Source organism: Magnolia sinica, chromosome 4 (assembly GCF_029962835.1).
Source record: "Magnolia sinica isolate HGM2019 chromosome 4, MsV1, whole genome shotgun sequence".
NCBI classification, from domain to species: domain Eukaryota; kingdom Viridiplantae; phylum Streptophyta; class Magnoliopsida; order Magnoliales; family Magnoliaceae; genus Magnolia; species Magnolia sinica.
Genome location: NC_080576.1, coordinates 13,877,404 through 13,901,195, shown reverse-complemented (window position 1 = coordinate 13,901,195; position 23,792 = coordinate 13,877,404). Strand labels below are relative to the sequence as shown.

At 39.6% G+C, this 23,792-nt stretch overlaps 2 protein-coding genes across 2 annotated transcripts; both read right to left on the bottom strand.

Moving 5' to 3' along the window:
* Positions 1–1,817: 1,817 nt before the first annotated feature.
* On the bottom strand, positions 1,818–5,222 carry LOC131242506 (uncharacterized). The gene is made up of 3 exons (XM_058241196.1): positions 4,926–5,222; positions 2,336–2,404; positions 1,818–2,231 (listed from the first exon to the last, which is right to left on the bottom strand). The coding sequence occupies exons 1-3, from the start codon at positions 5,091–5,093 to the stop codon at positions 2,055–2,057; spliced, it is 414 nt and encodes a 137-aa protein (XP_058097179.1). The 5' UTR covers positions 5,094–5,222; the 3' UTR covers positions 1,818–2,054.
* Positions 5,223–7,489: 2,267 nt separating this feature from the next.
* On the bottom strand, positions 7,490–14,905 carry LOC131242505 (FAD synthetase 1, chloroplastic-like). The gene is made up of 5 exons (XM_058241195.1): positions 14,632–14,905; positions 12,664–12,716; positions 11,960–12,095; positions 8,331–8,506; positions 7,490–8,234 (listed from the first exon to the last, which is right to left on the bottom strand). The coding sequence occupies exons 1-5, from the start codon at positions 14,844–14,846 to the stop codon at positions 7,717–7,719; spliced, it is 1,098 nt and encodes a 365-aa protein (XP_058097178.1). The 5' UTR covers positions 14,847–14,905; the 3' UTR covers positions 7,490–7,716.
* Between the last annotated feature and the right edge of the window lie 8,887 nt (positions 14,906–23,792).

Below are 23,792 nucleotides of genomic sequence, written 5' to 3'. Positions count from 1 at the left end.
CCATAACCATAATCCAGCCATAGGCAATCCATGCTACCGTCCAACTAGTGTGGTTTCTACCTTTTGCATGCAAGTCACCTGTTTTTTCTATCTTTTTTCCAAAGCACTGATTGCCCATTGGGCAGCTAAGATTGCCTGAGTTGTGGGCCCGTGGTCCGTCAACGTTGTGGATCACCTTCTCATGGACCGAATCACTGAACACTATGGCTTGGTGGTGCTGTTGCAGCACAGTTGTTATTATGAGGCTAGTTTAGCAGTCTGCTGTTAGTCTGAGATGTCCACAACCACTTATCACTGGCCCAAATTCAGGTTCCCCAAGCAACATACTGGGCCCACCAATTTCAAGTCACCATCATGTCTTGCCGCCAAGGGCAGTGGGATCTATCCTCATGACGCTAAATTCAGAAAACGTCTACTTGAACAAAACATTTTTAAAAAAAAAGAAAAAAAAAAGACATGGTTGAGATTGGCAGCCCATTTACAGTTGGACAGATAGCGCAGAACACCATCCACATGGATTTAGCAGCCCCATGAAATGCAGAATGCCCAAGCGAACTTAAAGCAGGAATGGATTTGCTATTCCATAGGGTGTTTGGATTGGGAGTACTCTGAAAATGAATTCAGGGAAATTCGAGGAAATCAAGTTTGCCGCTGTTTGTTTGTTTGCGTTTTTTTTTTTTTTTTTTTGAAGTGTGGGAAATTTCCAATTCCAAGGTTTTACTAAAAGAATTTTGGCCTTTTGGGTATTGATTTCTCCCAAAAAAGAATAATGTTAAATGTTGATTTCTGGGGTTATGAAAGGCAGCTCCCAAAGAAACAAGGAATTATCAGCACCACCAAATGCACAAAACCCAATTCAGGATGAAGCACCAATAGATCTGCAATTTCATGGGCCTGTTTGTTCGAGAGAATTTGAAATATGGAAATGGAAAACTGACATAAAATAATTGGAAAATGGAGAATGGTGGAATCCAACAATAATTCTATTGTTTGGCTACAATAGTCGTTTTCCATGGAAATATTAAAAGGTTAACAGTTAAACAGCAAGAGCTGTCTATTGTAACTATGGAAATCTTCATTTAACAGGGCTCTTTGGGGAAACGGTTTTCTCGTGTTTTGAGAAAAAGCTAGGAAAAGGAAATTTATTTCCGCCTCTTTTTTCGTTTCTCAAACAGAAGAAACTGTCAGTCACATCAGGAGAATTTGTAATCCTTTGTATGATTTTTCACAGTTCTGTCTAAACAAAGATATAAGGGGACTTGTAGGTTAAGATTGACTGTTCCTGTGATAAAAAATAAATATCAAAACTATAAATTGATTAAAATGAAAGGGATAAAAAAGAAGAAGAAGAAGAAGAAGAAGCTCTAGCAGAGATACCGATAGATGAGATCCCCATCACTGCCATTGTTGGCAATTTCCTGTTTTTGGTCTGTTGGTTTAGGGTGTGTTTGGTTGCACCAAATATCATAATATTTCATGATTAATCAGTCCAATTTTGATGCAACCAAACACACCCCTGGTAAACTAGTTATAGAGGATGCACCCTAAAATATGGCCCACCAGATCTCCAACATTTGTAATGCCCACCAGGTGATTGGAATCCCTTAGCAAGATGGCTCCATCAAAGGCATTCTACCATGTCAAAAATCCCACCAATTGGAAGAAGCTGACATGTGATTTGCGGCATGTAAATGTGCAGTTAAAACAGAAAAGATAATTATTTTTTTAAATGCCATTTTGTAGGCCACTGCTCAAGCATCTAGGAATCATCTGATCAGTTGCAATTTACATTTGGTCCACCATCTGGAGAGTTCCAATCACTTTGAACATGCCACATGTGTGGTGCAGATTAGGTCACATCACCATTCGGGGCCTACAACTTGCTTTTCCCCTATAGATTCTCAATGATCAATCAATCTTTTTAGTCAAAAAATAAAATAAAATAATACAAGCTCTTTAAAACCTCTCGTGGTTTGTTATTTGCAGGCTTACATGCACACAAATGGATAACTTACCTCTGTATATCTGCACCATTCATCAGATGTCTAATAACTCTAAACTGCGGGCCCTTCCTTTTTGCTCCGTGTATTAAGGATAGCTTTTGCTGTTGCTACAGCGGAATCCCCCCGTTTCATAATGCTCTCGAGCTCTCCGATCTTTTCCGCTAGTGTTTCCACATTCGAGTTAGCGGACTGAATGAGCTTATCAGCAGTCTCTAGAGAAGCACATAGCTGTCAATGTCACTGGAAATTAATCAGAATACCTCAATGAAGCCTCACTGCTTTAACCATAAAGGAAAAAAGAAAAAGAAAAGGCATTTTCTTAATGTTGTCACCTTGAGAGTTAGGGCTGTCCACGATTGATCTGTCCCCTTCAATGCCTCGGTCAACTTATTATAGTTCTCCTGATGGAAAAAAAAGAAAAAGAAAAAATCCAATCTGACATTTCTGTTGATGATAATTCCGTACATGCATTAAAAAAATGCAACACGCTGCATAAATCCATTATGCAAGAATCAAGGACATGAGGAATGATGGATTCTTGATTCCTATTGTTTTGAGGAGGTTTCTTATTCATAAAGCCAAATGTTTGTGTAGCTTCTTCATGGAAATTCAGAAAATAAACATATCTTACATGCTAAATATTCAGGTGACTGCTCGCAACTCTTCTTTTCTGGTGCTACGGCTAAAGCTACATTCAGAAGTTCTGGTTTCGATGGCTGACGTGATAGAATATTGCCAAATTGGAAGTGAGATATAGCGGAAAAGGCAGGAAAACTGAACACCACTTGAGCTGTACATCCAAACGCACCACCACAGGTCACAGAATAGGTTTTCAGTGGGGGCAGATGGTTAGTCCGTTAGGTTTGGGTTTTTGGGTGACACATTCTAGGAAATACAGCCCACCAGATTTTATTTTTTTTCCTTTTCCTTTTTTTCCTTTCCATCATGGATCAATACCTAAAATGTTCTGGATGCTGATTTGGGTAGAATATGTAGAAAAAGTAAACTTTATCCGGCTCAATGTGATTCTCAAAATCTAACCACCCAAATGCGAAGATGAATGGATAAGCATCCACCCTGCTAAAATATCCATTTGGATACTGGCTTGGTTCGGTTTTATGTACAAATGCATCCTAATTTAAGAGAAAATAGAGGGCACATACCAGATGCCAACACTTCTACAAGTGAATTACTAGACATACAGCAAAGGGGGGAAAAACTGAAATCTGTGAATTGCACCTACTACAGTCTGCTTGCGTGATGAACATTGAATGGAATTAATTCTTCAACATGGTAGTTTGAGCAGAGAGAATACCCAGGGATAGTATCCAGCCATTTATCTCGATTTATGCAATTTTCCAGCAGGTCCCAATTGTCCATGCTCTCAGCTTAAACTTCAATTAAACATGGAAACTGGCCCTTCCCGCTGGTGATGTTGTCCAGCAAGGCTCATGGGTCCATCTCAAACCAAGTTGTCGTCATCTCAGCTGTAATGTTCTTCCAAATGTGATGATTCAGGGATTTGCCAATACACACAAAAGTTGATGAATTTCCCAAGTGAGGACCAATCCCAATTTTTCTACATGTTTCTCATTATAAGGAGCTTCACCCAACAAATTGATTGTTAGCTTCCTTTTACACAATACTGTCTTTGTGATATTTGCATCCGAACATATGCTGGGTATGTCATACCAGATTTTGAACAGATTAGAGAATGCACTAATTCCCAACTACACCCAAAAAGGCCTTCGGGAAATGGCAACCTGACAGAGAAGTGCCTAGACAGGATTAAAAGGCCCCATTTTGTGATTTTTTATTTATTTTTTTTCAAATTTTCTCACTGTTTTGCCTTTTTAATTCATTTCAACTGTATAAGATGTTGAAAGGCCCAATCTTTTAGTAGACCTAAGCCTACATTGTATATTAAACAGACCTTTGAAGTTCTCAGAATAAGTTCAGATAACATACATATAATTACTTATGATCGTGTTTTGTACAATTCACAACAATTTCATGATTATAATCACTTATGTTTTAATTTTGGAAAATCAGTAGTGATGCACAAATGTTTGATCAGAAATATGTAACAAAATCTATAGCAGTAAGAATTGACGATCAACTAAAGAATGGATTTCAAAATCCCAAATGCTTTAACACCAAACTTAGAGGTAGACAACTAAAAAAGAAAATTCAGTTTTCAACATGTTAGGCCGACAAACAACATTCTTACCAAAGAATGGTCTAATGCACCATTGTATACCTATCAAAAACACAAAGTTTATAGTGTTTCCCTTCTTCTTCTTCTTTTTTCTATCTTTCACTACTACGCGAATTAAATAATTTTTTTAAAAAAAAACGTTGATATAGTGATATAGTACAATAAGCTCTGTACTTCTCTTTTCTTATTTTAATCCAATACCGATATCCGGAATCCTACTAACTATGGAATTAACCTCATACCCAAATGACATTGCTACCCGTCGATGTACTTCTCATCCCTGGCAATGCTCCAGAAGAAATTGTGCGGCAATCCGTCCGAGGATGGAATGAAGGGGCTAATTGTGGCACAGGAGTGCAAGATCCTGACCAATCACTAGGCGGGTCGAACAACGAGGATGCCCTGGCCCATGAATCGGGCCAATCCACCCATCAGGTTGACCATGCTCGTTCGAAAGAAGTTGAAGGTTGGAGAGAAAATCACCAACGGTGTATGTTCAACGTCTTCTAAAGAAGAGAAAAATCCGACAGAAAATCAAGAGAGAACGCGTTTTGAGTTCGGTGGACTGAATATCCGATCAGATCAGACTATCTGGGCCAAACCATTAAAAAATGGGGAGTATACATTTACAAAAATTGGGAAATTAGGTTATCTGCTATTACAGAAAGAAGGAAAAAGGGATGAGGTTGTGTATGAAGTGGTACCTGAAATAGGCGGTTGAGATGAGACGGAGGAAGAGGGTCGTCTGAAGGAAGATGGAAAGAGGGAGAAGAAGGGGAGGAGGAAGATGGGGTATGGTCCCCACCTCCTTCGCCCACATCACTCAGCAGATCTCCTATGGAAAGCAACGGCCCTCCCACGCCACGATTCATCGTCCCCGGGTTTCGTCCTCCTGTAAATTGCGCACCCGGCGTATGTTAAAGAAACTTGCTCTTTTTTCACCTTCTGGACGCGAGCTGCCACGGCCCCGCAAGCAGGAAGTTCCTGCAGACGTAAGCTACGTGGGGCTCACATATATGGCTGTGAGAAATCTACCCCGTCCATCAGTTTCTCCGGCTCATTTTAGGATGTGAACCCAAAAATAAGCTAAAAATAAAACTCAAGTGTACCACACTATAGGAAACAATGGGAATGTAATGTCCACCGTCAAGTTTTTGGATAAGGCTACATTTGGGTTTTCAATTCGTTAGAATTACCTTATGAACGGTTTGCATGACATAAAAACACCATGGTGGACCATGGAACGGTTTCAATGGTGAACATTGCCATTCCCCCGTCTCTTGGAGGGTGGTCCACTCAAGTTTTGGATCTTTGCTTATTTTTTAGGACCATGTCCTCCCAACATGAGCAGAGCTGGAGAAACTAATAGACATCTTGGTGGCCCCACGTCCTGTGGAGGCAGGCAACTCGCATCCCTTTTCTGGGGAGCGAGGATCAATCAATCAGTTCGAGCCCGATAACATGGGATGGGACCCATCTTCGGTGGGCCTCTTGGCATAATCAGAAAACTTACAACGCTTACTGAGCCGTGGATATTTGCATAGTAGACCCAGCTTCAACAAGAGAGTCCCACGGTTTAGTGATCGAGACCGTTAAGTCTTCTGCACTTCCATCGGCCAAATATCTCCTTGATAGGCCCATCACAACCCTTCAATTTGAGGGAGTTGTTTGATAGAGATAAAAAAGTTAATACTCTGGCATGAGGGATGATGCACAGGCTTCGAGATTACTTTTAATAAAAAGTGTACATGTCATACAAGTAATCTAAATTACATGGTCTCGGTAACTCAAATCCACTAACTTACAGTCCGAAAATCAGATTTATTGAACAATCCTAACCTCTGATTTGTGGACACTCGTTTCCGAAATAAGATTATTGGATGTCTTTCATTTTCAACCGTCCAATTAATGTCCACTAATCCAATTGTAAGATAATCAACTTAGCATAAATTTTGCTTCAAGATACATTTAACTTGGACTCAAGATTTTCTAGGACCCTGTGAATCATCCATCACATTCTACCAGAGTATCAAAGTTTTTCTCCTCAATTGGGGGCTAAGAAAAATTCATAGTGTGATCCAAGATGTTGCGTATATCATCCTCAGCTTCCATTCTGTCCACAGATGGACCACACATGTATGCCTGATCAGTAGGCACCTTTAATGGACGGTCCATCATTACAATAATTGCATGCGTTGTGTTTTCTTCCATTTGATCAATGGTGATATCCCATGCTCTACATTATCTGTCTAACAAAACCTGGGAAAAATAAAGATAACAAATCTAAATAAAGATCAAATTCTAGGATTTTTATTTTTATTTTTTTGAACTTTTTTGTTCAATATTTTTAGGTCTTGAAACCTGCAGTTTTCTCAAACTCAAGACATGCCGGGGAAAGTAGCTGCACTAATCCATCTGCAGGCAATTCTACAACTAGAACTTTTAAAATCTTCATAATGTTGGGGAATTTTACTCAACTTATTCAAGCTTGCCAGTGATTACCTCCCAATTTTTGGGCTGCATTTGAATGCACAATTGGATTGAATTTCAAACACTCCTTTGAATCAAAGAGGAAATTACTAAATTATACTAATATTTCCATGCAATGAAACTGAAATTTGGAGTCTAATCCCTCCATATATCAATGCTAAGGTCACTTCCACTTCACTGAAATGACTGTTACAACTGAATTTCAATGGTGCATCCAAACCTACCCTTTGGTCAATCTTTTTAATAGATTTTTTCTACAAAAATGCTAGTATATGGTTGGCATCATAAAAACACCATGCAGCTCCCTCCCTACCTTGGAAAACATGTGTGATGATTGGGACTGTTCTATCTGCCGGGTGACGACAAGAATCCGCAGCACCCAAAAAACCAATGAGGTTGGACTCTGCAGTCATGGCCTGAAAAAGGAAGAGTTAAGAGCAGCAGTCCACATTCAACCTACAAAAACTTGACAATCAGATGGTCGGGTTGCTCCAATCACTCTGCTTTCTGGCCTACAGTCATCCATTCAGTGGTCCACCAGATCCAATTCCTGATCATCGCAAATCTTTGCCATTGCAGACTGTGAGAGAGCTGCATTGAACTTCTGTTATATGGGTTGCATACTAGCATCTCCCACCGTTTACTTCTTAAATACTGTTTTACATTTTTTTCTCCCTTATTTTCTCAGGGGGAATTTCGTGAATTCACCCAAATCTATTAAGTAAAAGGACATGGGCTGCATGTCAAAAGGAACGGAAATGTCGGCATGGGGACAATAATGAATTTTGGGTGCAATGTTTTCATAACTATCAACTGAAACCACAATAAATATTTATGTGAAAGAATGGATGATTAGTTACACTTATACCCTTGCATCATGCAAGTGAGTGGTCCTATTTCTTTGATTAACACAATTTAACTATACAACTTAATATCGGCACCATCGGGCGTAATGGAAAAAAAAAAATTCACAGCTCCATCCATCACATCTGATATACTGTCATGTCAATCTCCTCCTGTATCACTGAACTCAATGCCCAGGAGTTGACAGTCCCGAAATGGGACCCATGCCTGTGTACCTTCCACGCCATTTAGTTCCACATGGATGTCCGTTTCATCAATCATCAGTTTGCATGGTCCCACATACACATGATCAACCAGTAGAATGCAGTTCTCATAAACACCCTCCTTGGGCGGCTGGTTCAACAAACATGACTTGGGAGCTGACATCCTATTTATGTTGCCAAAACAATTGCCATCCATTGTAAGCATGACACGGTGGCTCCTCCCCAAAAGCTCTGACACGTATTTCATGTCGCCCTCAGCAAGAGCATGGCGTACGCGAGTTGAAGACACCTGGCCCCTCTCCCTCAAATCGCAGCTTTTACTTCTTCCGTCAGAGGAGCATTGGCTTTTGTCCATGATGGAGCTCACAATGTACGCACCTAACCCATACTCCTTGCATAGCTTGACCAGCTCCGCTGCATCCCCTGAAGCTTTATACCCAAACCGATAGTTCTCGCCTAGCACAGAAACTCATGGCGCTCTGTTAAGTGAAAATGGCAATCACAACAGAGGATTTTCAATAAAAAGGGGAAAAAAAGATGCACTTGCGATACCTGCCACAACTCCGCTTACTTTGAGCTCCTTGGATAGCCTCTCAACAAACTGCCGTGGAGTGAGATGTCTAACATTTGAAAATTCAACCTCAAATTCAAGTGGGACTACATTACCACAGTATGGCGCCCAAGAGGAAAGAACCCGCTTCCGATCGCATTTCGCAACAATAGGAGCCCTATGTAGGAATTTGAATAAAAGAAACAATTGTCCATGTTTCACACTAGAAAGCCACAAAAAATAAAATAAAAATAACAGCAGCCTATACACATTGGCTCACTGCCATGTGGCAAACTCAACTGAATTTCCATTTCTAAGCTTGAAGGAAATCTAAACCTATAACAAGAGGAATAAAGCTGGAAGAATTTTACTTCATAAAAGCAAATAGCTTTAAGAGGCATATGATTAGCTATGGTTTTAGTCTCACAACATAGAGACTTCAAAACAATTTTGACAAATAAAAACCTGAAGAGGAAAGAAAAACAGCATTGTCGTCATACTTTTTTTCATCGGGCATTGTCACCACAAATTTCTACTATATAACAACAAGTCCATGGACAAAAGATTACATGCAATTACTCAATGAAAACCAGCAAACCATGAATATAAACGGAGATGAGGTGATTAGGACTTTCAGGCAATTGAAAGGGCGTTTAGATATAAAAAGGATGAAACTCCATCTTAAACTACACCAAAAGAGAAGCTTTGCTACAATACGTCCTGACTTATTTCCCTTCAATCATTAACTGTTCTCCTTGAATGTTGACCATGTCCTTGATTGTTGTCTTTCTGTCCATTTTTAAAATTTTAGAGTTTTCCATGGGAAGATCCTAAACTTTTGATAAATGGAAGACAACAGTCAAGGACAAGGTCAATTCAAGGAGAACAGTTAATGATTGAAGGGTTGAATTCTTCTTCTTCTTTTCTTTTCCTTTCTTTGGTTGGTTGAGGTCCCCATCCATAGTGAAGCCCATTATATAAATGGTTTGGATCATAGAAACAGGATTAACAATCCAATGGCTAATCCAAACATGGCAACTTGTGGCCATTGATTGCAGTATTGATAGTAACGACCGATATATTGGCCAATACTATCACTGTCGCACAGTACTAATATAATGCTGAGTTGCAGTTGGGAAACTTCTCAGTATCGGTCGATATATCGTAATTTATGGCAATGTATCGACGATTAATCAATATTCGATTGATTGGTCCAAGGTTATCAACAAACAAGATATGTCTAAGTCACTTTGTTTCTTTTTGTCCGAGTCACTTCTCTTTTTGTCTAAATCACTTCCGTTTCTCTTTGTGAGTATTGAGAATATTGCCATTTATTGTATTTTATCCATAGATTCAAAGGTTCATGGAGAAAGGCAAAATGAATATATAAAAAATTCTTACAAATGGATCGTTTGAATGATGAACATGTATCTATGCATTTGCTCACAAAAAATGGGAGTAGCCCCATTGTATATTGGTACTTATTGGTTATAGAATAGATCTGCTTCTCTTTGTTCCTATGAACAAAAATTTTCAATTATATATCAATAAATTGTGATATTTTGAAAATACTGCCGTTATATATTACTTTGTATTGTCGATATGTATCAACCATATCGACAATATCTCAAGTGCATCAGCCCCTTTGTGAAAAATATTGAAAATTTTGCCAAAAATAAAAACAAGACCTCTTTTTCGTAATTTTTTGCTTTCATCATCTTCCTATGAGAATTTCAACCACAACTTTTCAAATGTTTGGAGAGGAAAGGGATTTGGGGGCAGAAATCGATATCGGAGAACATGCGGTACTGGAACCCAAATTGGTGAGTTTGATCAGTTTTTTCTTGTTTAAATCCCATAGCATCAGTGGAATGAAGTTTGTAATCCATGATTTTGCATGTTTTGTGTGCTTGATCAAGGGTTTTGACCTCCAATTTTCAAATTTGGGTGAAATTGAGGAATCCCAATTTTTTCCCATTTCATCCATTTAACTTGTAATTAGAAGTTAAAAAAATCACATTAGAGTGCTTGTTGAACGCTGATCTACAGATTAACGGAACCTTTTGAAAATTTTGAAAAAATATTCTTATTTAAAAATGTCAAAAGTTATTGAACAATAATTTTATTTGAAAACAATTAGATTGATCATATATTATGCCCGCCTAATATTTTGTATTTATGAGTGCATGTTGAGCCTAACATCAACCACAGTTGTTTGTTTATTTTCAAAAAAATAATAATAATAATTAATTACAAAAAACAATTAAAATATATATTTTTAAAATAAATGCACCATATATTTTAGGAGATATTTAATGCTAGTATTTAGTGCATTGAATGTGCTAATAAGTGTAATGAATTAAAGAAAATTTAGTGATTTCTTTTATTTTATATGAACTGATTTTTAATACAATTCCATCACTTTTATCTAACAACACATAGCTTAGGACCTTATATAAAGAAAACTTATTGCATGTCCTTGATTTTTGTAATCTTTTGAGTTCAAAGTGCATAGTGATGTCTTTTTTAACATCCCTTGAAGTTTCATTGAAAAATTCAACCCTTTTCTCAATGTTTTTCAAAAACAATGATACATTACGCAATACATCTGATATTTTCCATGCAATATCCGATGGGTTTCCGTATCCCAAGGGTGCGATACATCCATCGATACCGATACTAAAAACACTGATTGTAGCAACCCTTAAAAAAACTACTTTAAACCACTACTCACCCTACCACAACTTGCAAACCACTTCCTCTCTCCATGTGCCAATTTTACTTGTGGAATGGAACACAATGTTGTTAGCTTCAATAAACATGTAATGAGGTTTCTTCTCCCAACAAGTTGAACCTTGTGTTATCGTGCACTTGCTCTGCACTAAAGGTTCAACCTTTAATGAAAGTATCTTCAATGCCATTCCAATCTTAGTCACTGCTGAGGACAACACTATGAAGTGCAAAAGAAGAGCACATGTGTGTGCGTGCAGGCCCCTGCATAAGTGCCTCCTAATGACAATGGGGATCTCCCTGCCAAAAAGGAGAAATATATGCCCCATCTCCTCTATCAGCCACATACTTGCATTTACAAAATCACCCTGCAAGCAAAATATCACCCGAGGCAGTCAAACAAAATTCACAATCCCAAAAACTTTATCTCACATTGCATCCTTGATCCCAGCTGGCCCATCACAAGCAAAGAGCATGTGATCAGTCCTCATTAGAAAAAGCCCTCAAAACTACCTGACCCTGGTCACTGCTGGAACTAGAATTCAGAATCAATAACCCACTTGGAAGAGCTTCCTAGTCATATCTAGGTCCAATGACAGAAGAATAAAACCTGGTGCTAAATTAGTAATACTGATATATTAGTATTTTTAATGTTCTTTTAAAGCTAGAGCTGCTTGTTCCCACAAAAGAATTTAATATATTCATGAAATACTGCAAAATGCTGTTGAATCTGAGTAACTAATAACTAGCAATCAAAAGCAAGACTGGGAACAGGAGCAGTGGGCAGAGGTAGAAATAAGTAATTCCAGTGCCATGACAAAATACTCAAGTGACATGAAAAGGTTAATCCAATAACATAATTATGAGATAATTGCATCTACTTGAAAGATAGCATTCATACCTGCTCTCCCAACCAAGTACTTCTGCCATTCCTACAAATGACAGGAGAAAAGGACTCCCAGCCTTTGACGCTTGTATTGCAAGTTCTCGATGACCAATGTGAAGAGCATCAAACTTTCCTAAAGCTACTATACCTCCTATTATATCAGTGGCAAGATGAACATCAATAACTATGAAAAGATGAAGAAACAACACCATAGAAATAGACATCTTGGTAAAGAAATAACAGCAACATACATTTTAATTAAGATATGGAAGGCCGACTACAAATAGCTGAGAGAAGGTTATGATGATGATGATCATGGTGATAAGATAGGGCCATATTTATATTTCCACAGAAAATTGTACCTCTTTATGGAAAATAATAAATTGAATGAAAGAGAATTTATAGCATATCAGTAAATTATACAGTGGAAATAAGGAGCTTTTATGGACAAAACGCAGTGGAAGAAAAATTATACTGCTAAGGGTTTTAGTAAAATTATACTGCGTAGGCTTTCATATATTATACAGTGGTATGGACAAAATGCAGGATTTGTAATTTTTTGTGCTAATCCAACTTTTTAGGGCTTCTATATACTGCTTTTCCCTCTCAGTAAACTTTCAATTGACCAGGGAAGAAAAATAAAAAGAATGAGAAGACATGAATGTTAACTTTCTCATGCGGAACAGAAAAGGTAAAAATGAAATAGAGTCAGTTAAAACCTGCTACAGGGGATGATCCTTCCAACTGAAATTCCCGATCATCTTCCTGCTGACTTTGCACAAGGAGAACAGAATCAAATGCTTGAATAAGGATGGAGGTAACTGAGCATCAAGATATAAGGAAAATAAGAAAGTCCAAGCTCCAAGAATTGAGCTTTTAACATTGAAGAAGATTATTCCAATATAGATTGATGTCTTTCTGCATTTGTAGAATAGATGGGTGAATATGACAAACCAAAATGAAAGCACATGACTGATACCATCGCATTCTTAATATAAACTTATTGAAAGAAATGTCTGAAGTTATTTTGGCTACTTGCTGAATAAGAGGCAATTCTGGGCATTATTGTGTTCATAAATTCGTATATTGATGTTGCTCCCTCCCTCCCTCTCATGGTTTGTTGAGAGAGGACTCAATATTTTTTTTCCCTCATATCATTCAAATATAGATGTTATAGAAAAAAAAAAACTTTTGTATTATAGGTACAAGGGGAAATGGCACATGCAACGCACGTACGAGGACAACGATAGAGAGAAAAAGTAGGGAAAAACTGAAAAAGGGGAGAAACAAATGGAGAAATTGTAACAAAGGTGTGAGCTACACACAAAAAGAGGGGGAGAGAGGGAGGGAGGGAGGGAGAGAGGGAGAGGGAGGGAGTAGCGCACTCATGGTTTCAACGGTGGGCGACCCATCTCCACATTTTCCTATGGTTGTGGTCCACTTGAGCTTTATATTTTCCTCATTTTTCGGTTGATGTCGTAAAACAAGCCGGAGCAACAAATGCACAGTATGGATTTCATGAGTCATCACAATGGGCCCCATAAAGCCTTTGTTGCGCGGTCCCCGACTACTATGCTTGTTGCGGGTTACATGCAAAGAGGAGAAGTTTGAGCAAGCTACTCACATTAGAGAACTGAAAAGAAATTGGTAAAATCTAAACTATTACAGGCTTTTTGTGGGTCAAATCTGAATTGTACACTAGACAACAACTACATTTTCCAATTCCCGAAATCCCCATTTCTCAATTTAAAATGTCTACCCATGTCATTTGAATATTCAAAGTGTGCCGCCCTACGAAACTAATTGTAGGGATAAAAATGTCCAAAAGCTACTTGTGTTATAGATAGTATATAGATAGTATCAATATAAGAAGAATCTCCAACATAAACTAATCTAGGAGATTCACGTGGATCACCAGATTCAAATTAAATGGAATTTGAGGCTGCTTCCTCGTTGTGACTACTAGGGAGGCCATCGGAATTTGATCATTCCCTCTTGATTGAATAGGACTTTCCAAATACACCTCATTGGACAGTAACATCGCTGTCCACCTTATGAGAATGGCCAATGGGTTCCTTTGTATGGCATCTGAGCTTCCAGAAATAGGACAATCAATTTATCAGGTGAGCCAAACTGGTGGTAGCAAACAAGCATGGCCATAACATTGCCCATCCACTATTTCCATGCGTATGCGCACCTGATTTCTGCACCAGACAATCTTCAAGTTGGGGCCCACATTTTCAATGGCTTGTATGTTATAAGCATGTGATACATTGGTCCAACGAGGTGTATGTGAACATAATGTTTGCAATTTAACACAGCTGTGCATTCAAATGTGACTGAACTGAATTCAGCTGAATGGTCGGTGAAAAGAAAAGCAGTCGTTACAGTTTCTTTCCTTTAAGGCGGTTTTTTTTGTTCTTCTTCTTCCTCTTCTTCTTTTTGGGTATTCAAGCCCTCCAAAATCTAGCTATATGGAACACCTAACCTGGTGGTCCAGCGGACTACCAAACCCAACATACCACAGAAAGTACCCTCCAAAAGCACTAAAACCCTAGAAATAAAGATCAAACAACACAGAATACAAATCTGGCAAATCCATCAAACATTCAAACCCAAAAAAGCAAAAACAAAAGGCATAGAAAAAGGGAGATTGAAATTAGATGAACAGTCGGATGGAATCGGACCTGAAACAATCGGCGACCATTGGTGCGTTGGGATGAGACGAGGAAACTTGAGGAAAACCGGCAGCGATGGTTCGCCGCAGCTGCTGCTCTCTGCTTCCTCGAGAGGGTCTTTTAATGTAATTCCGGGGAGCAAGGTAGGGGTAAATTCGGAATTTCGAATATAACCCCAGCTCGTAGCCTCGCCAGTAATGGGAAACGCGGCAGCCGCTTTCCATCCTCAGCCACGGAGCGGGGACTGAGAATAGTGAGTGAACCGGTTCTAGCAAAAGAAAGAAAGAGCCAACCGAACTGCAAGCGGATTGGCTGGTGTACCACACACCAGCGATCGAGCTGTTGTGGGTACGTGTCGTACGAAGACGAACGCTGACGCTCCTCAACCTCCGAGTTGTTACGAACGGCTCAAAGGAGATCAAAGTTACATGGGCCCAAAAATGATGTATTTATTATATCCACACCGTTCATCCATTTTTTGAGATGATTTTAGAGGATATAAAAAACATGAATCATATCCAAATCTCAACTGGACCACACCACAAATAGAAGCAGAGATAATGATTTTCACCGTTAAAACGTTTGTAGGGCTCACTATAAGGTTTATTTTCCATCCAATCTGTTCATCAGGTCAAAAATACCAGGATGAAGTGGAAAAATAAATTTTATATTGATCCAAAACTTCTTTGACTCCCCAAAAGGGTTTCAATGGTAGACGTTTAATCAACCACTGATTTTTTCTGTGTGATCCATTTGATCTTTAAATATGTTTTATTTTTCGGTTCAAGCCTTTCGAACATCTCTCCAAATGGATGAACGGTTTGGATATAACACATGCCTCATGATGTGACCCACAGAACTTGGTCACGTCAACGCATCACCTAGATCGCTGATGTGTAGTGCAGTAGCCAATCCGCTTCCTCGACTACGTAGATTGGGAAAAGGTATTCGCATCCATACGTGCCAACGTGGCACGCTTTAAGATATCCTGTCCGTTCATCCGAAAGGCCACACAATGTATACCTCCATTATATAAGAAATTAGGTCAACACGTAGTTCTAGGAAAGGGACGGTTACGGGATGGATGTGCACGTGGGCAGATCTGATGGTCATATCTGCATGATTTTCGGACCAAAGCTGGTGTGTTGGGATGTTACATCTAATAGACGTTCTTACTTCATAACAGTATGTCGGACTGGACAACGCAAACCCCTCGGCGAGTCTGGATGGGTGAACCTCTTTCCATTTTTAAGAGAGAATTCTAACGGTTCGATTACGACTGGCAACGTGGCCTCTTACCAACCCCAGTAACATGGACGCGGCTTCAGTGGATCCCTGACTGTGGGGCCCAATTTGATGTGTCTGTCTTATATCCATGCCATCCATCCGTTTTCCATCTCATTTTAGAGCATGAGTTGAAAAATGAAGCTTATGTAAATCTCAGGTGGACCACACCACAAGAAACAGTGGTAATTGAACCCTCCACCATTAAAAGGCTTTTTGGGGGCCACAAAAGTTTTCGATCAAGCAGATATTTGTATGGTCCCTTCATCTAGGTCTTTGTGACCTTATCAACAGGTTGGATGGAAAATAAATATTACGGTGGGCCTCAAGAAATTTTTAATGATGAGCATTCAATCACCACTATTTCCTGTAGTGTGGTCCACCTGAGATTTGGATCTGATTCATTTTTTTTCTTTACAAACTAAATGAGTTGGAAAAACGGATGAACGGTGTGGATATAAGACACATACATCACGGTTGGCTTCACGGTCAGGGATCCACCCACCTTCTAGTGATTCCAACCGTCAATGTGGTTGGCCCAACTGTAGGCGGAGAGCATAACCAACCATCCAATGGACTGGAATCCCCAGCGGATACAACACACGAGCTCTGTGGGGCCCATCGTGTTGTGCATGCTACATCCAGTCCGTCCATCGGTTTACATTCCTCGTGTTCACAGCCCAATCCAAAACTCAGGTTCGCGAATCGTGACCTCACTACGGGGAAAAGGGGGGAGTTCGCGCGGTGTGGTCCATCTGAGTTTGGAGATCGGGCTAATTTTCATAGTGTCGCTTCATCCTAGTGAGGCACACCTGATGAACGGGTTGGATAGTACACAAACACATGGTGGTCCCCACATACAAACCTATGATTGGCGTTCTCTCACCCGGACGCCGATTAGATACTGACAGGTTGAGTAGCGAGACTCACTACTGAAGTGACTTCACCAACTTCTTTGGGCCCCACCATGACGTATGTTTTGTATCCTTTAGGAGTGATCATATTAGGACATAATCCAAAGAATGAATCAGATCCAAAGCTCTGGTCAGAAAACAGTGGGGAGAGTGACGCCCACCATTAAAAAGTTCCAAGAGCCATAAAAGTTTTGGATCAAGCTGATATTTATGTTTTCCCTTCTTTCGTGTCTACTTTAACACATGAACAGATTCGATCTCAAATAAACATCATATCATGGTGGACCTTGAGAAGGTTTCAACGGTGGGCGTCACCACGGCTGTAGAGGATCTCGGACCCGTTGACACGGACTGACTGGCCTGCAAACAGTTCGCCGTCTACGAGCAAGATGAAAAGGTAGCCGATAATGCTCCATCAGAGAGTTTTGGTCCACCGCGAATCTGCGTTGGACGGACGACAACCTTCGATCATTATAATGTGGACCCCATGTACGGAATGCTGTCTGGAATGACAACCGTCCATACAAAATGAGGCCCACCATTTGATAATTCAAACCGATCATCATGTTGCCCTTATTCATGGATGGGTATTGCGGTAAAATCATCCAATCTGGATGGTTCTAACCATAGAGCGGCCTGACATTGAAAAGAAATTCATTGGAACAGAAAAATCAAAGGTCTATTGTGATTTGAAGCATAGCCCCATATGCAACTGATTTTGGTGCGTCGCACTAATAATCTCCCGATTAAAGGGAAAGGCCCTGTTTGATTTTCTGTAATTTATTGGAAATAGAGACAAAACTGTAATTATGCTTTTTTATACATTGCCTTGAAGGGAGGCGGAATTTCACCCCGAATTGCCGAAGTTAATATCTTTCTAAGCCATCACTCCATGGCCTCCACCATGGTGTATGTGTTATATTCACATCTGTTCATTTTTCACGTCATTTTAGGGCATGAGTTCCACTATGATGTATGTATCATATTCATGTCGTCCATTCATTTTTCATATCATTTTAGTGGATGAGCCCAAAAAATAAGGTAGATCCAAAGCTCAAGTGGAGCACACCATCAGAAACAATGAGGATTGAATGTTGACTATTGTAAACCTTCGGGCCACAGAAGTTTTGATATTTATGCGTTCCCTTCATCCATGTCAGTGTGACCTCATTAACAAATTAGATGGATATCAAAATAAACATAATGGTGGGCCTCATGGAGGATTCAATGGTGGTCATCATTGTTCCCATTGCTTGGTGTGGTCCACAGGAGTTTTCGATCTGCCTTAAATTTTGGACTCATGCCCCTAAAATGATCCGGCAAAATGAATGGATGCATGTGGATTAAATGAATACATCGTGGTGGGGCTCACAAAGTTTTGTCATGCATAACAGAGGCGTACTTATCAAAATGGCAACATCTTACGTAATAAATGTAAAATTTGATTAAATTACAAGTAAATCCAGCAAATCAAAAAGGTTCTCGGAAATGTTTAGTACAGTGTTTCATTGCACTTTGTGGGGTTGTGTTCATCCCCGTTATCACCATACCTTGCTACAACCAATTAGGAGGAGTTACGTGTGACATATAAAGAGAGATTTCTCGATAAGTGTAGCCAAAATGTATTAGACGGTGCCGTGTACTGCTTGAGCGGCGAGAGAGGGGTGATCGTGCTCGAATGATTACATGACAGGTGGCAAGAGGGAGGCCAAGTAATGGAGTTAAGAACGTGGGAAGCATCTAGTAGGTATTAGTGACGAACAATTATAGCAACCATGAACGTGAAAAGGATCCAGATAATCGGATAAAAAATTTAAATAGCAAAGCAAAATAGCAAATAAGGTATCTCATACCAAACCAAACAAACCAAGTCTATCTTTCAAATTATCATTTTAATTAGCCTAGCGATTTACCTTCCATAGTGTAATCTCTTACTTTCCTTCTTAAACAAATTATATTTATTAGTGTAATCTTTACTTTTCAAGCCTGCTGCTTTATATTGCATAGTGTTAGCTAAGTAGCTGATAATCTCTAGCTGTAATTCGAGTCTAAGCTCCTGCATTGGATTCAGCTCATTCATCGGAAAGGTATTCCGTATCTGTTCTCCACGATCGATTGTCAAGTTCTCTTTCTCATTTCATCGTGTTTGTATTGGAAAGTCTTTTCGTACGGAAGTCAAAGGTGCAATCCATCATTAGATGACGAATCCCACCCTCTAAATATCGTCTGATTCGATTTTACACATTTAGCAAGTGTCTCAATAGGCGACTGATCTTGATCATACACTACGTGTCTGCCTATCTTGGCTCTTGGGATCATTATTGTTTAGTTTGAATTGAAGCCGCAATTTCAATTATGGCACGCCGGTGCACCTAGTGTAGAAAACAACTGCAAACAATGTGTAAACACCCTTCTGGAAATGATCTGGTAACAGTTTTTGGGTAATAACGGTCACGCCACAACCATTCGAGGTGATATGGTCCGGTGTAAACCTTTTCCAGGTACGACCCCACCTTAAGTGAAAGCGATTAAATCTCGCTCGTTGACTTCAATTTGGCTCCAAGCAAAGAACATGTTCGGCTAGAATCATGCCATAAAGATAGCCATCGGGGCAAATCAGCCACTAACAAAGCATACGGCTAGCAAGACAACAAAGGAGCATGGTCTCTAGTACATCCATGAATCACCATTGATTTTTTATTTTTTATTTTTAAAAATTAAGTCTAAAAACAATGGTGCAATCCTTTGCATAAAAAAATGGACTACATATGTTCCTAAATGCACAAATATGGCCCCTGCTCGCCAGTTTCTAGGCATAACCGTCCCAAGCGCCATTTAGAGGTTGTCCCAAACCAAAAGATACATGCTCGACCCTGGTGTTCTTGGCAAGGTGCTTGGTTCACTGTCCAATCCAAGCTGTAATGCCCACATGGTTCTCATTCGTTGCATATTTAAGGCAACTCATTATGAATGCACATGGGGAATGGAGAGGAATACGAAGGAAGGAAGACATGCCTTGCCAGAGGATTCGGTCAAAGAGAGTGAGAGTGGGCTCTATCCAAATCTGCCCCAACGGTAATTGATTTTTATATCTTTGAAAACAGCACGTGCCTAACTCTCTGTCTTCTCTAACGTGTTCTTCTTACCAGATTTCTATCAAAGACAAAGTCAAAGAAGATACTAAAGTCAATAGTAGGATCAGAATTTGGGACGTTCAGCTATCCTTTTTTTTTTCCCCGAAAAAGTATTTGATTTTCCTTCTTCTCTTTCCCATCTCAAAATCAAGCCGTATTTCTCTTCACACATACCCTACATGCCCATAACATCAATACCTATTGACATCTTTTCTGTTTTCATTTTCTTTAATATTTTACCTACATGGGTTCTCAAAAACCTGCGTAATATGTCTTAATACTGTACATACGCTGCTATTGTTTCTTTTTTTACTTTACTTTGCCTACCATGGCATTAGGGCCTAGTGTAGTATGACTTAACTCTATAATATTAGAAGTTACTTTAAATCAAAAAAAAAAAAAAAAACCACGCAGTTTCGTAAAGTAAAGACCGTGCGTTGCACGGGTGGTAAAATAGTGCCTAATCCCTTCATTTTCAGTAACCAAAGCCTTTACCCAAAATCTACGATTGCAAACCAACTATGAGTCACTTGAGTTAGAAAATCTTACGATTTCTTGACTTTTAAGTGATTCTGTGGTTTTTTGTCAGCCACAAAAGTTTCTTTTAGCTAGTAACGACTCAAAGTCAAACCCATTTTTATATTTGATTTAACCCTGCATTTTTATCAAATCAAATCAGAACTGACAAATGGAAGGGAAAAGATTTTTTTTTTTTTTTTAAAAAGCTAAGAAACTAAGGGCATCATTCTGCGCCCCTGTCTTCGTGTGTGGGAGGAAGTTCGCATTGTGAAACCATTTTTTTATCAGAACTTTTGAGACCTATTGGGGTGGCACTTGAAAATAAGTTCATTTCATTTTTGTAATCGGAATTATGTATTAGAGTATGTTTGGTTGCACCAAATACCGTGAAATTCATGAAGACACTTGCATCCTTTTGGTAAGGATTAAAAGAAATATTGAAAAACAACATCATGTTCTCTAATATATAATTACAGTCAGCTGAAATGAGATGAACTCATTTTTAAATGGCACCCAAACAGACCCTAAGTGTATTGTGGGGGACATATCAGGCATTGGTCATAGACAATACGCCCTAACAACCAATACCTGTTGAACCAATTTTAACCCAGGATTTATGGCCCATTGTATGAATGCTTTTGGAGCACAGAAAGCGGGTCCCCACATATAGGTTCTGGCTGAGCATGTATATGTTCTTCTTGGGCAAGATTACTATGTGTAACTGCCACAAGTCACTAAATTGTGGAAGCTGATCCAATCCAGACCATCCAAAGATGAGCCATCATGGGCAGAACTGCAATTAAACAGTCCTAACCATCATTCAAATGGATGGTTTTAGAAGAAAATGATCAACAGTCTGTTAAGTGATACTATTCAAACAGCGTGAATTTGAGCAATGTTAAAGGCCCGTTTGGCTACCACCAAATAAGTTACTTTTTCTACTTACAGCAGTAGATAAGCAACTTATTTCAGATAAGTAAGTTTGGTCCATGATTAGTTATAAATAACATTTTTACTTAAAATCAGTAAAAAAATTTAGCTTTTATAAATTTCATAAGTCGCTGAAGACAGGCATAGAAGAGACCAAAGAGAGGAGAAGTTGATAAGCAGGTTGTTTACCAAACATACTTATGTTCTTAATAAGTAGAATCTAAGATAAGTTACTTGTGGCATAATTAACTTATCTTAAGCAACTTGCGATCCAAACAGGCTCTAAATGAACATTGAACCCGTAATTTAGTGATCCATGTGCCGCTTGTAGGGGTGGAAAATGGACCATGATGCCCAATCCAGCTCAGATTACCCCACCTTGAAGAGCTGCTTGGGCCACTGAACTTGGCCACGAACTGGGTTAGGGCTTGAAATCTAGGCCCGCTGTTTAGGCTAGGCTACGCAAAGCTGGGGCTGCCAGGCCCAGCCTAGCCCAACCCGTTTTCCTAGTACATAGGTATTAGTAACATAGACTATAGAGTTCATAAACTAGTCTATGTGATAATATGAAGACCTTTAATACTCTAGTAGACTGACGGCGATACACAGGCACTTAACTGTCCAAAATGTGAACTATATATTGATGCACTTAAATCCATGTATATGGTGGACAATTGCACACAGCGGTTGGTTGATGAATTATCTTATTTGACAAAGGTGTGGCACAAAAAAACTTTTATTCTCTGAAAGATCGTGATGGCTCATAAATACAAGCTCACCAATAGTACATGTAGCGTACACATAACTTATCTTTTTAACATATAGGGCTGGCCCTGCCAAGCACTCTAAGGTGACCGCCAGGGCCTCTTTAGCACATTAGGACATGGACCGAGTTAGGGCCATGGCATGGGGCTGGGCCAACTTATCTTTTAACATATAGGGCTGGCCCTGGCGGTGCCGAGCACCCTAAGGTGACCACCAGGGCCTCTTTAGCACATTAGGGCATGGACCCAGTTAGGGCCATGGCATAGGGCCAAAATCAGTCTGGCTTGGGCCTCTAGGGCCAAAGACTCTTTATAGCCCATTAGGGCTTGGGCCGGGCTAGGGTCAGGGCTCTAAGGATGGGCCAGGGTAGCCCATTGCCACCCCTAGTACATGAAAGGTTGACAAAGGATAATGGCGAATTCTTGCACTTTTTTATTTTTATTTTTTCCAAGATGCCCAGCAATATGTTTAATCTGTGGACAACCAAGCAAGGATTGAAAATCAGTTTCGATAGTGCCTATTACTAGATCTAATCCTCCACAAAAACTAAGAAATTCTGTATATTCTGACCAATGTATAGGTGGCATGCATGCATGCCAATCTGGGCTGTCCAAAGCATTTTACCCCCATCATTCATGGGGAAAATAACAAAGAGTATCACACTGTTCAGTTAATCCGTCTGGTTTTGCCCATTGAATTTGGACAGCTGATTATTTTATTTTTTACTGTTGATTTGATAGCCACTGGAGCATTTTCCAGTGCTGGGTCTGGGATTGAACTATCAATAGAGTAGAGTTCTATATTGCAAGAACCAATTCCAAGCTTAAGTCCTTAGGTACCCTACATGTCGGATATGGGCCCGTGGGGCCTAGTAAGCAACCACTAGAAGTGGTCCCACATGATCTTCACGAAATTTTAAATTCAAACTTCTATCATATCTCATTAGAATTTGATTGGGATGAAGAGAGATATAGGATGAGATGAGATAACCCTAACCTTATCCAAACTCTTTTATCTCCAGGTCCTTTTAGAAAAGATAAGGCATTCCCACAGTTTTAAGCATCCCAAAACTGGAGAGAATTTCAGAGAAAAAAAAAATATGGAAGGTAATACCCAGATTGTCCATTTGGTCTGCTTTAAGGAAATGTAAACCATTGATCATAATCCAGGAGCCATCTTAACCTTAGAATTAAGGGGTGATAAGATCCTCTCTACTCCCATAGTGGTTATGCTGACCACAGGCATATACCATCCATCTTTGGCTTTGTGTGAAAGCCCCAAGATTGTGTAAAGTGTCAGGCCTTGCTCACCCACCCATCCGGACCGTCTTCCACTACAAACCCATAAAACCTAGTAAGGAAATATAGGATCCTTAGAACCAAGTATCAGTAACCAAGGCAACTTGTCTATTACGTCCTATGGTGAAATGACCATCCCTAACATCCTCCTTGATAGGATGACCCTAACCTATTGATTTGTGGTCTAAAAATAGACAGTTAAGAATACAAAATGCTGCAACAACCCACATTCAACTGAAGAAGAAAAAAAAAGTCCTAAGATTGGCAGCTAGGACATTCCACTTTGTGAGACCCGCGATAGGATAATGCTACCGACAAATGGTGTG

Excerpts from the sequence above, each read along its gene's own strand:
- LOC131242506 (XM_058241196.1), bottom strand. The coding sequence starts at position 5,093 with ATGAATCGTGGCGTGGGAGGGCCGTTGCTTTCCATAGGAGATCTGCTG. Across the intron at positions 2,405-4,925 it reads ATCTCAACCGCCTATTTCAG|GAGAACTATAATAAGTTGAC; the intron begins GTACCACTTCAT and ends TTTTTCCATCAG. Across the intron at positions 2,232-2,335 it reads GGACAGCCCTAACTCTCAAG|CTATGTGCTTCTCTAGAGAC; the intron begins GTGACAACATTA and ends TGACATTGACAG.
- LOC131242505 (XM_058241195.1), bottom strand. The coding sequence starts at position 14,846 with ATGGAAAGCGGCTGCCGCGTTTCCCATTACTGGCGAGGCTACGAGCTG. Across the intron at positions 12,717-14,631 it reads ATGGTCGCCGATTGTTTCAG|TCAGCAGGAAGATGATCGGG; the intron begins GTCCGATTCCAT and ends CCTTGTGCAAAG. Across the intron at positions 12,096-12,663 it reads AGGATCATCCCCTGTAGCAG|GAGGTATAGTAGCTTTAGGA; the intron begins GTTTTAACTGAC and ends CTGATATAATAG.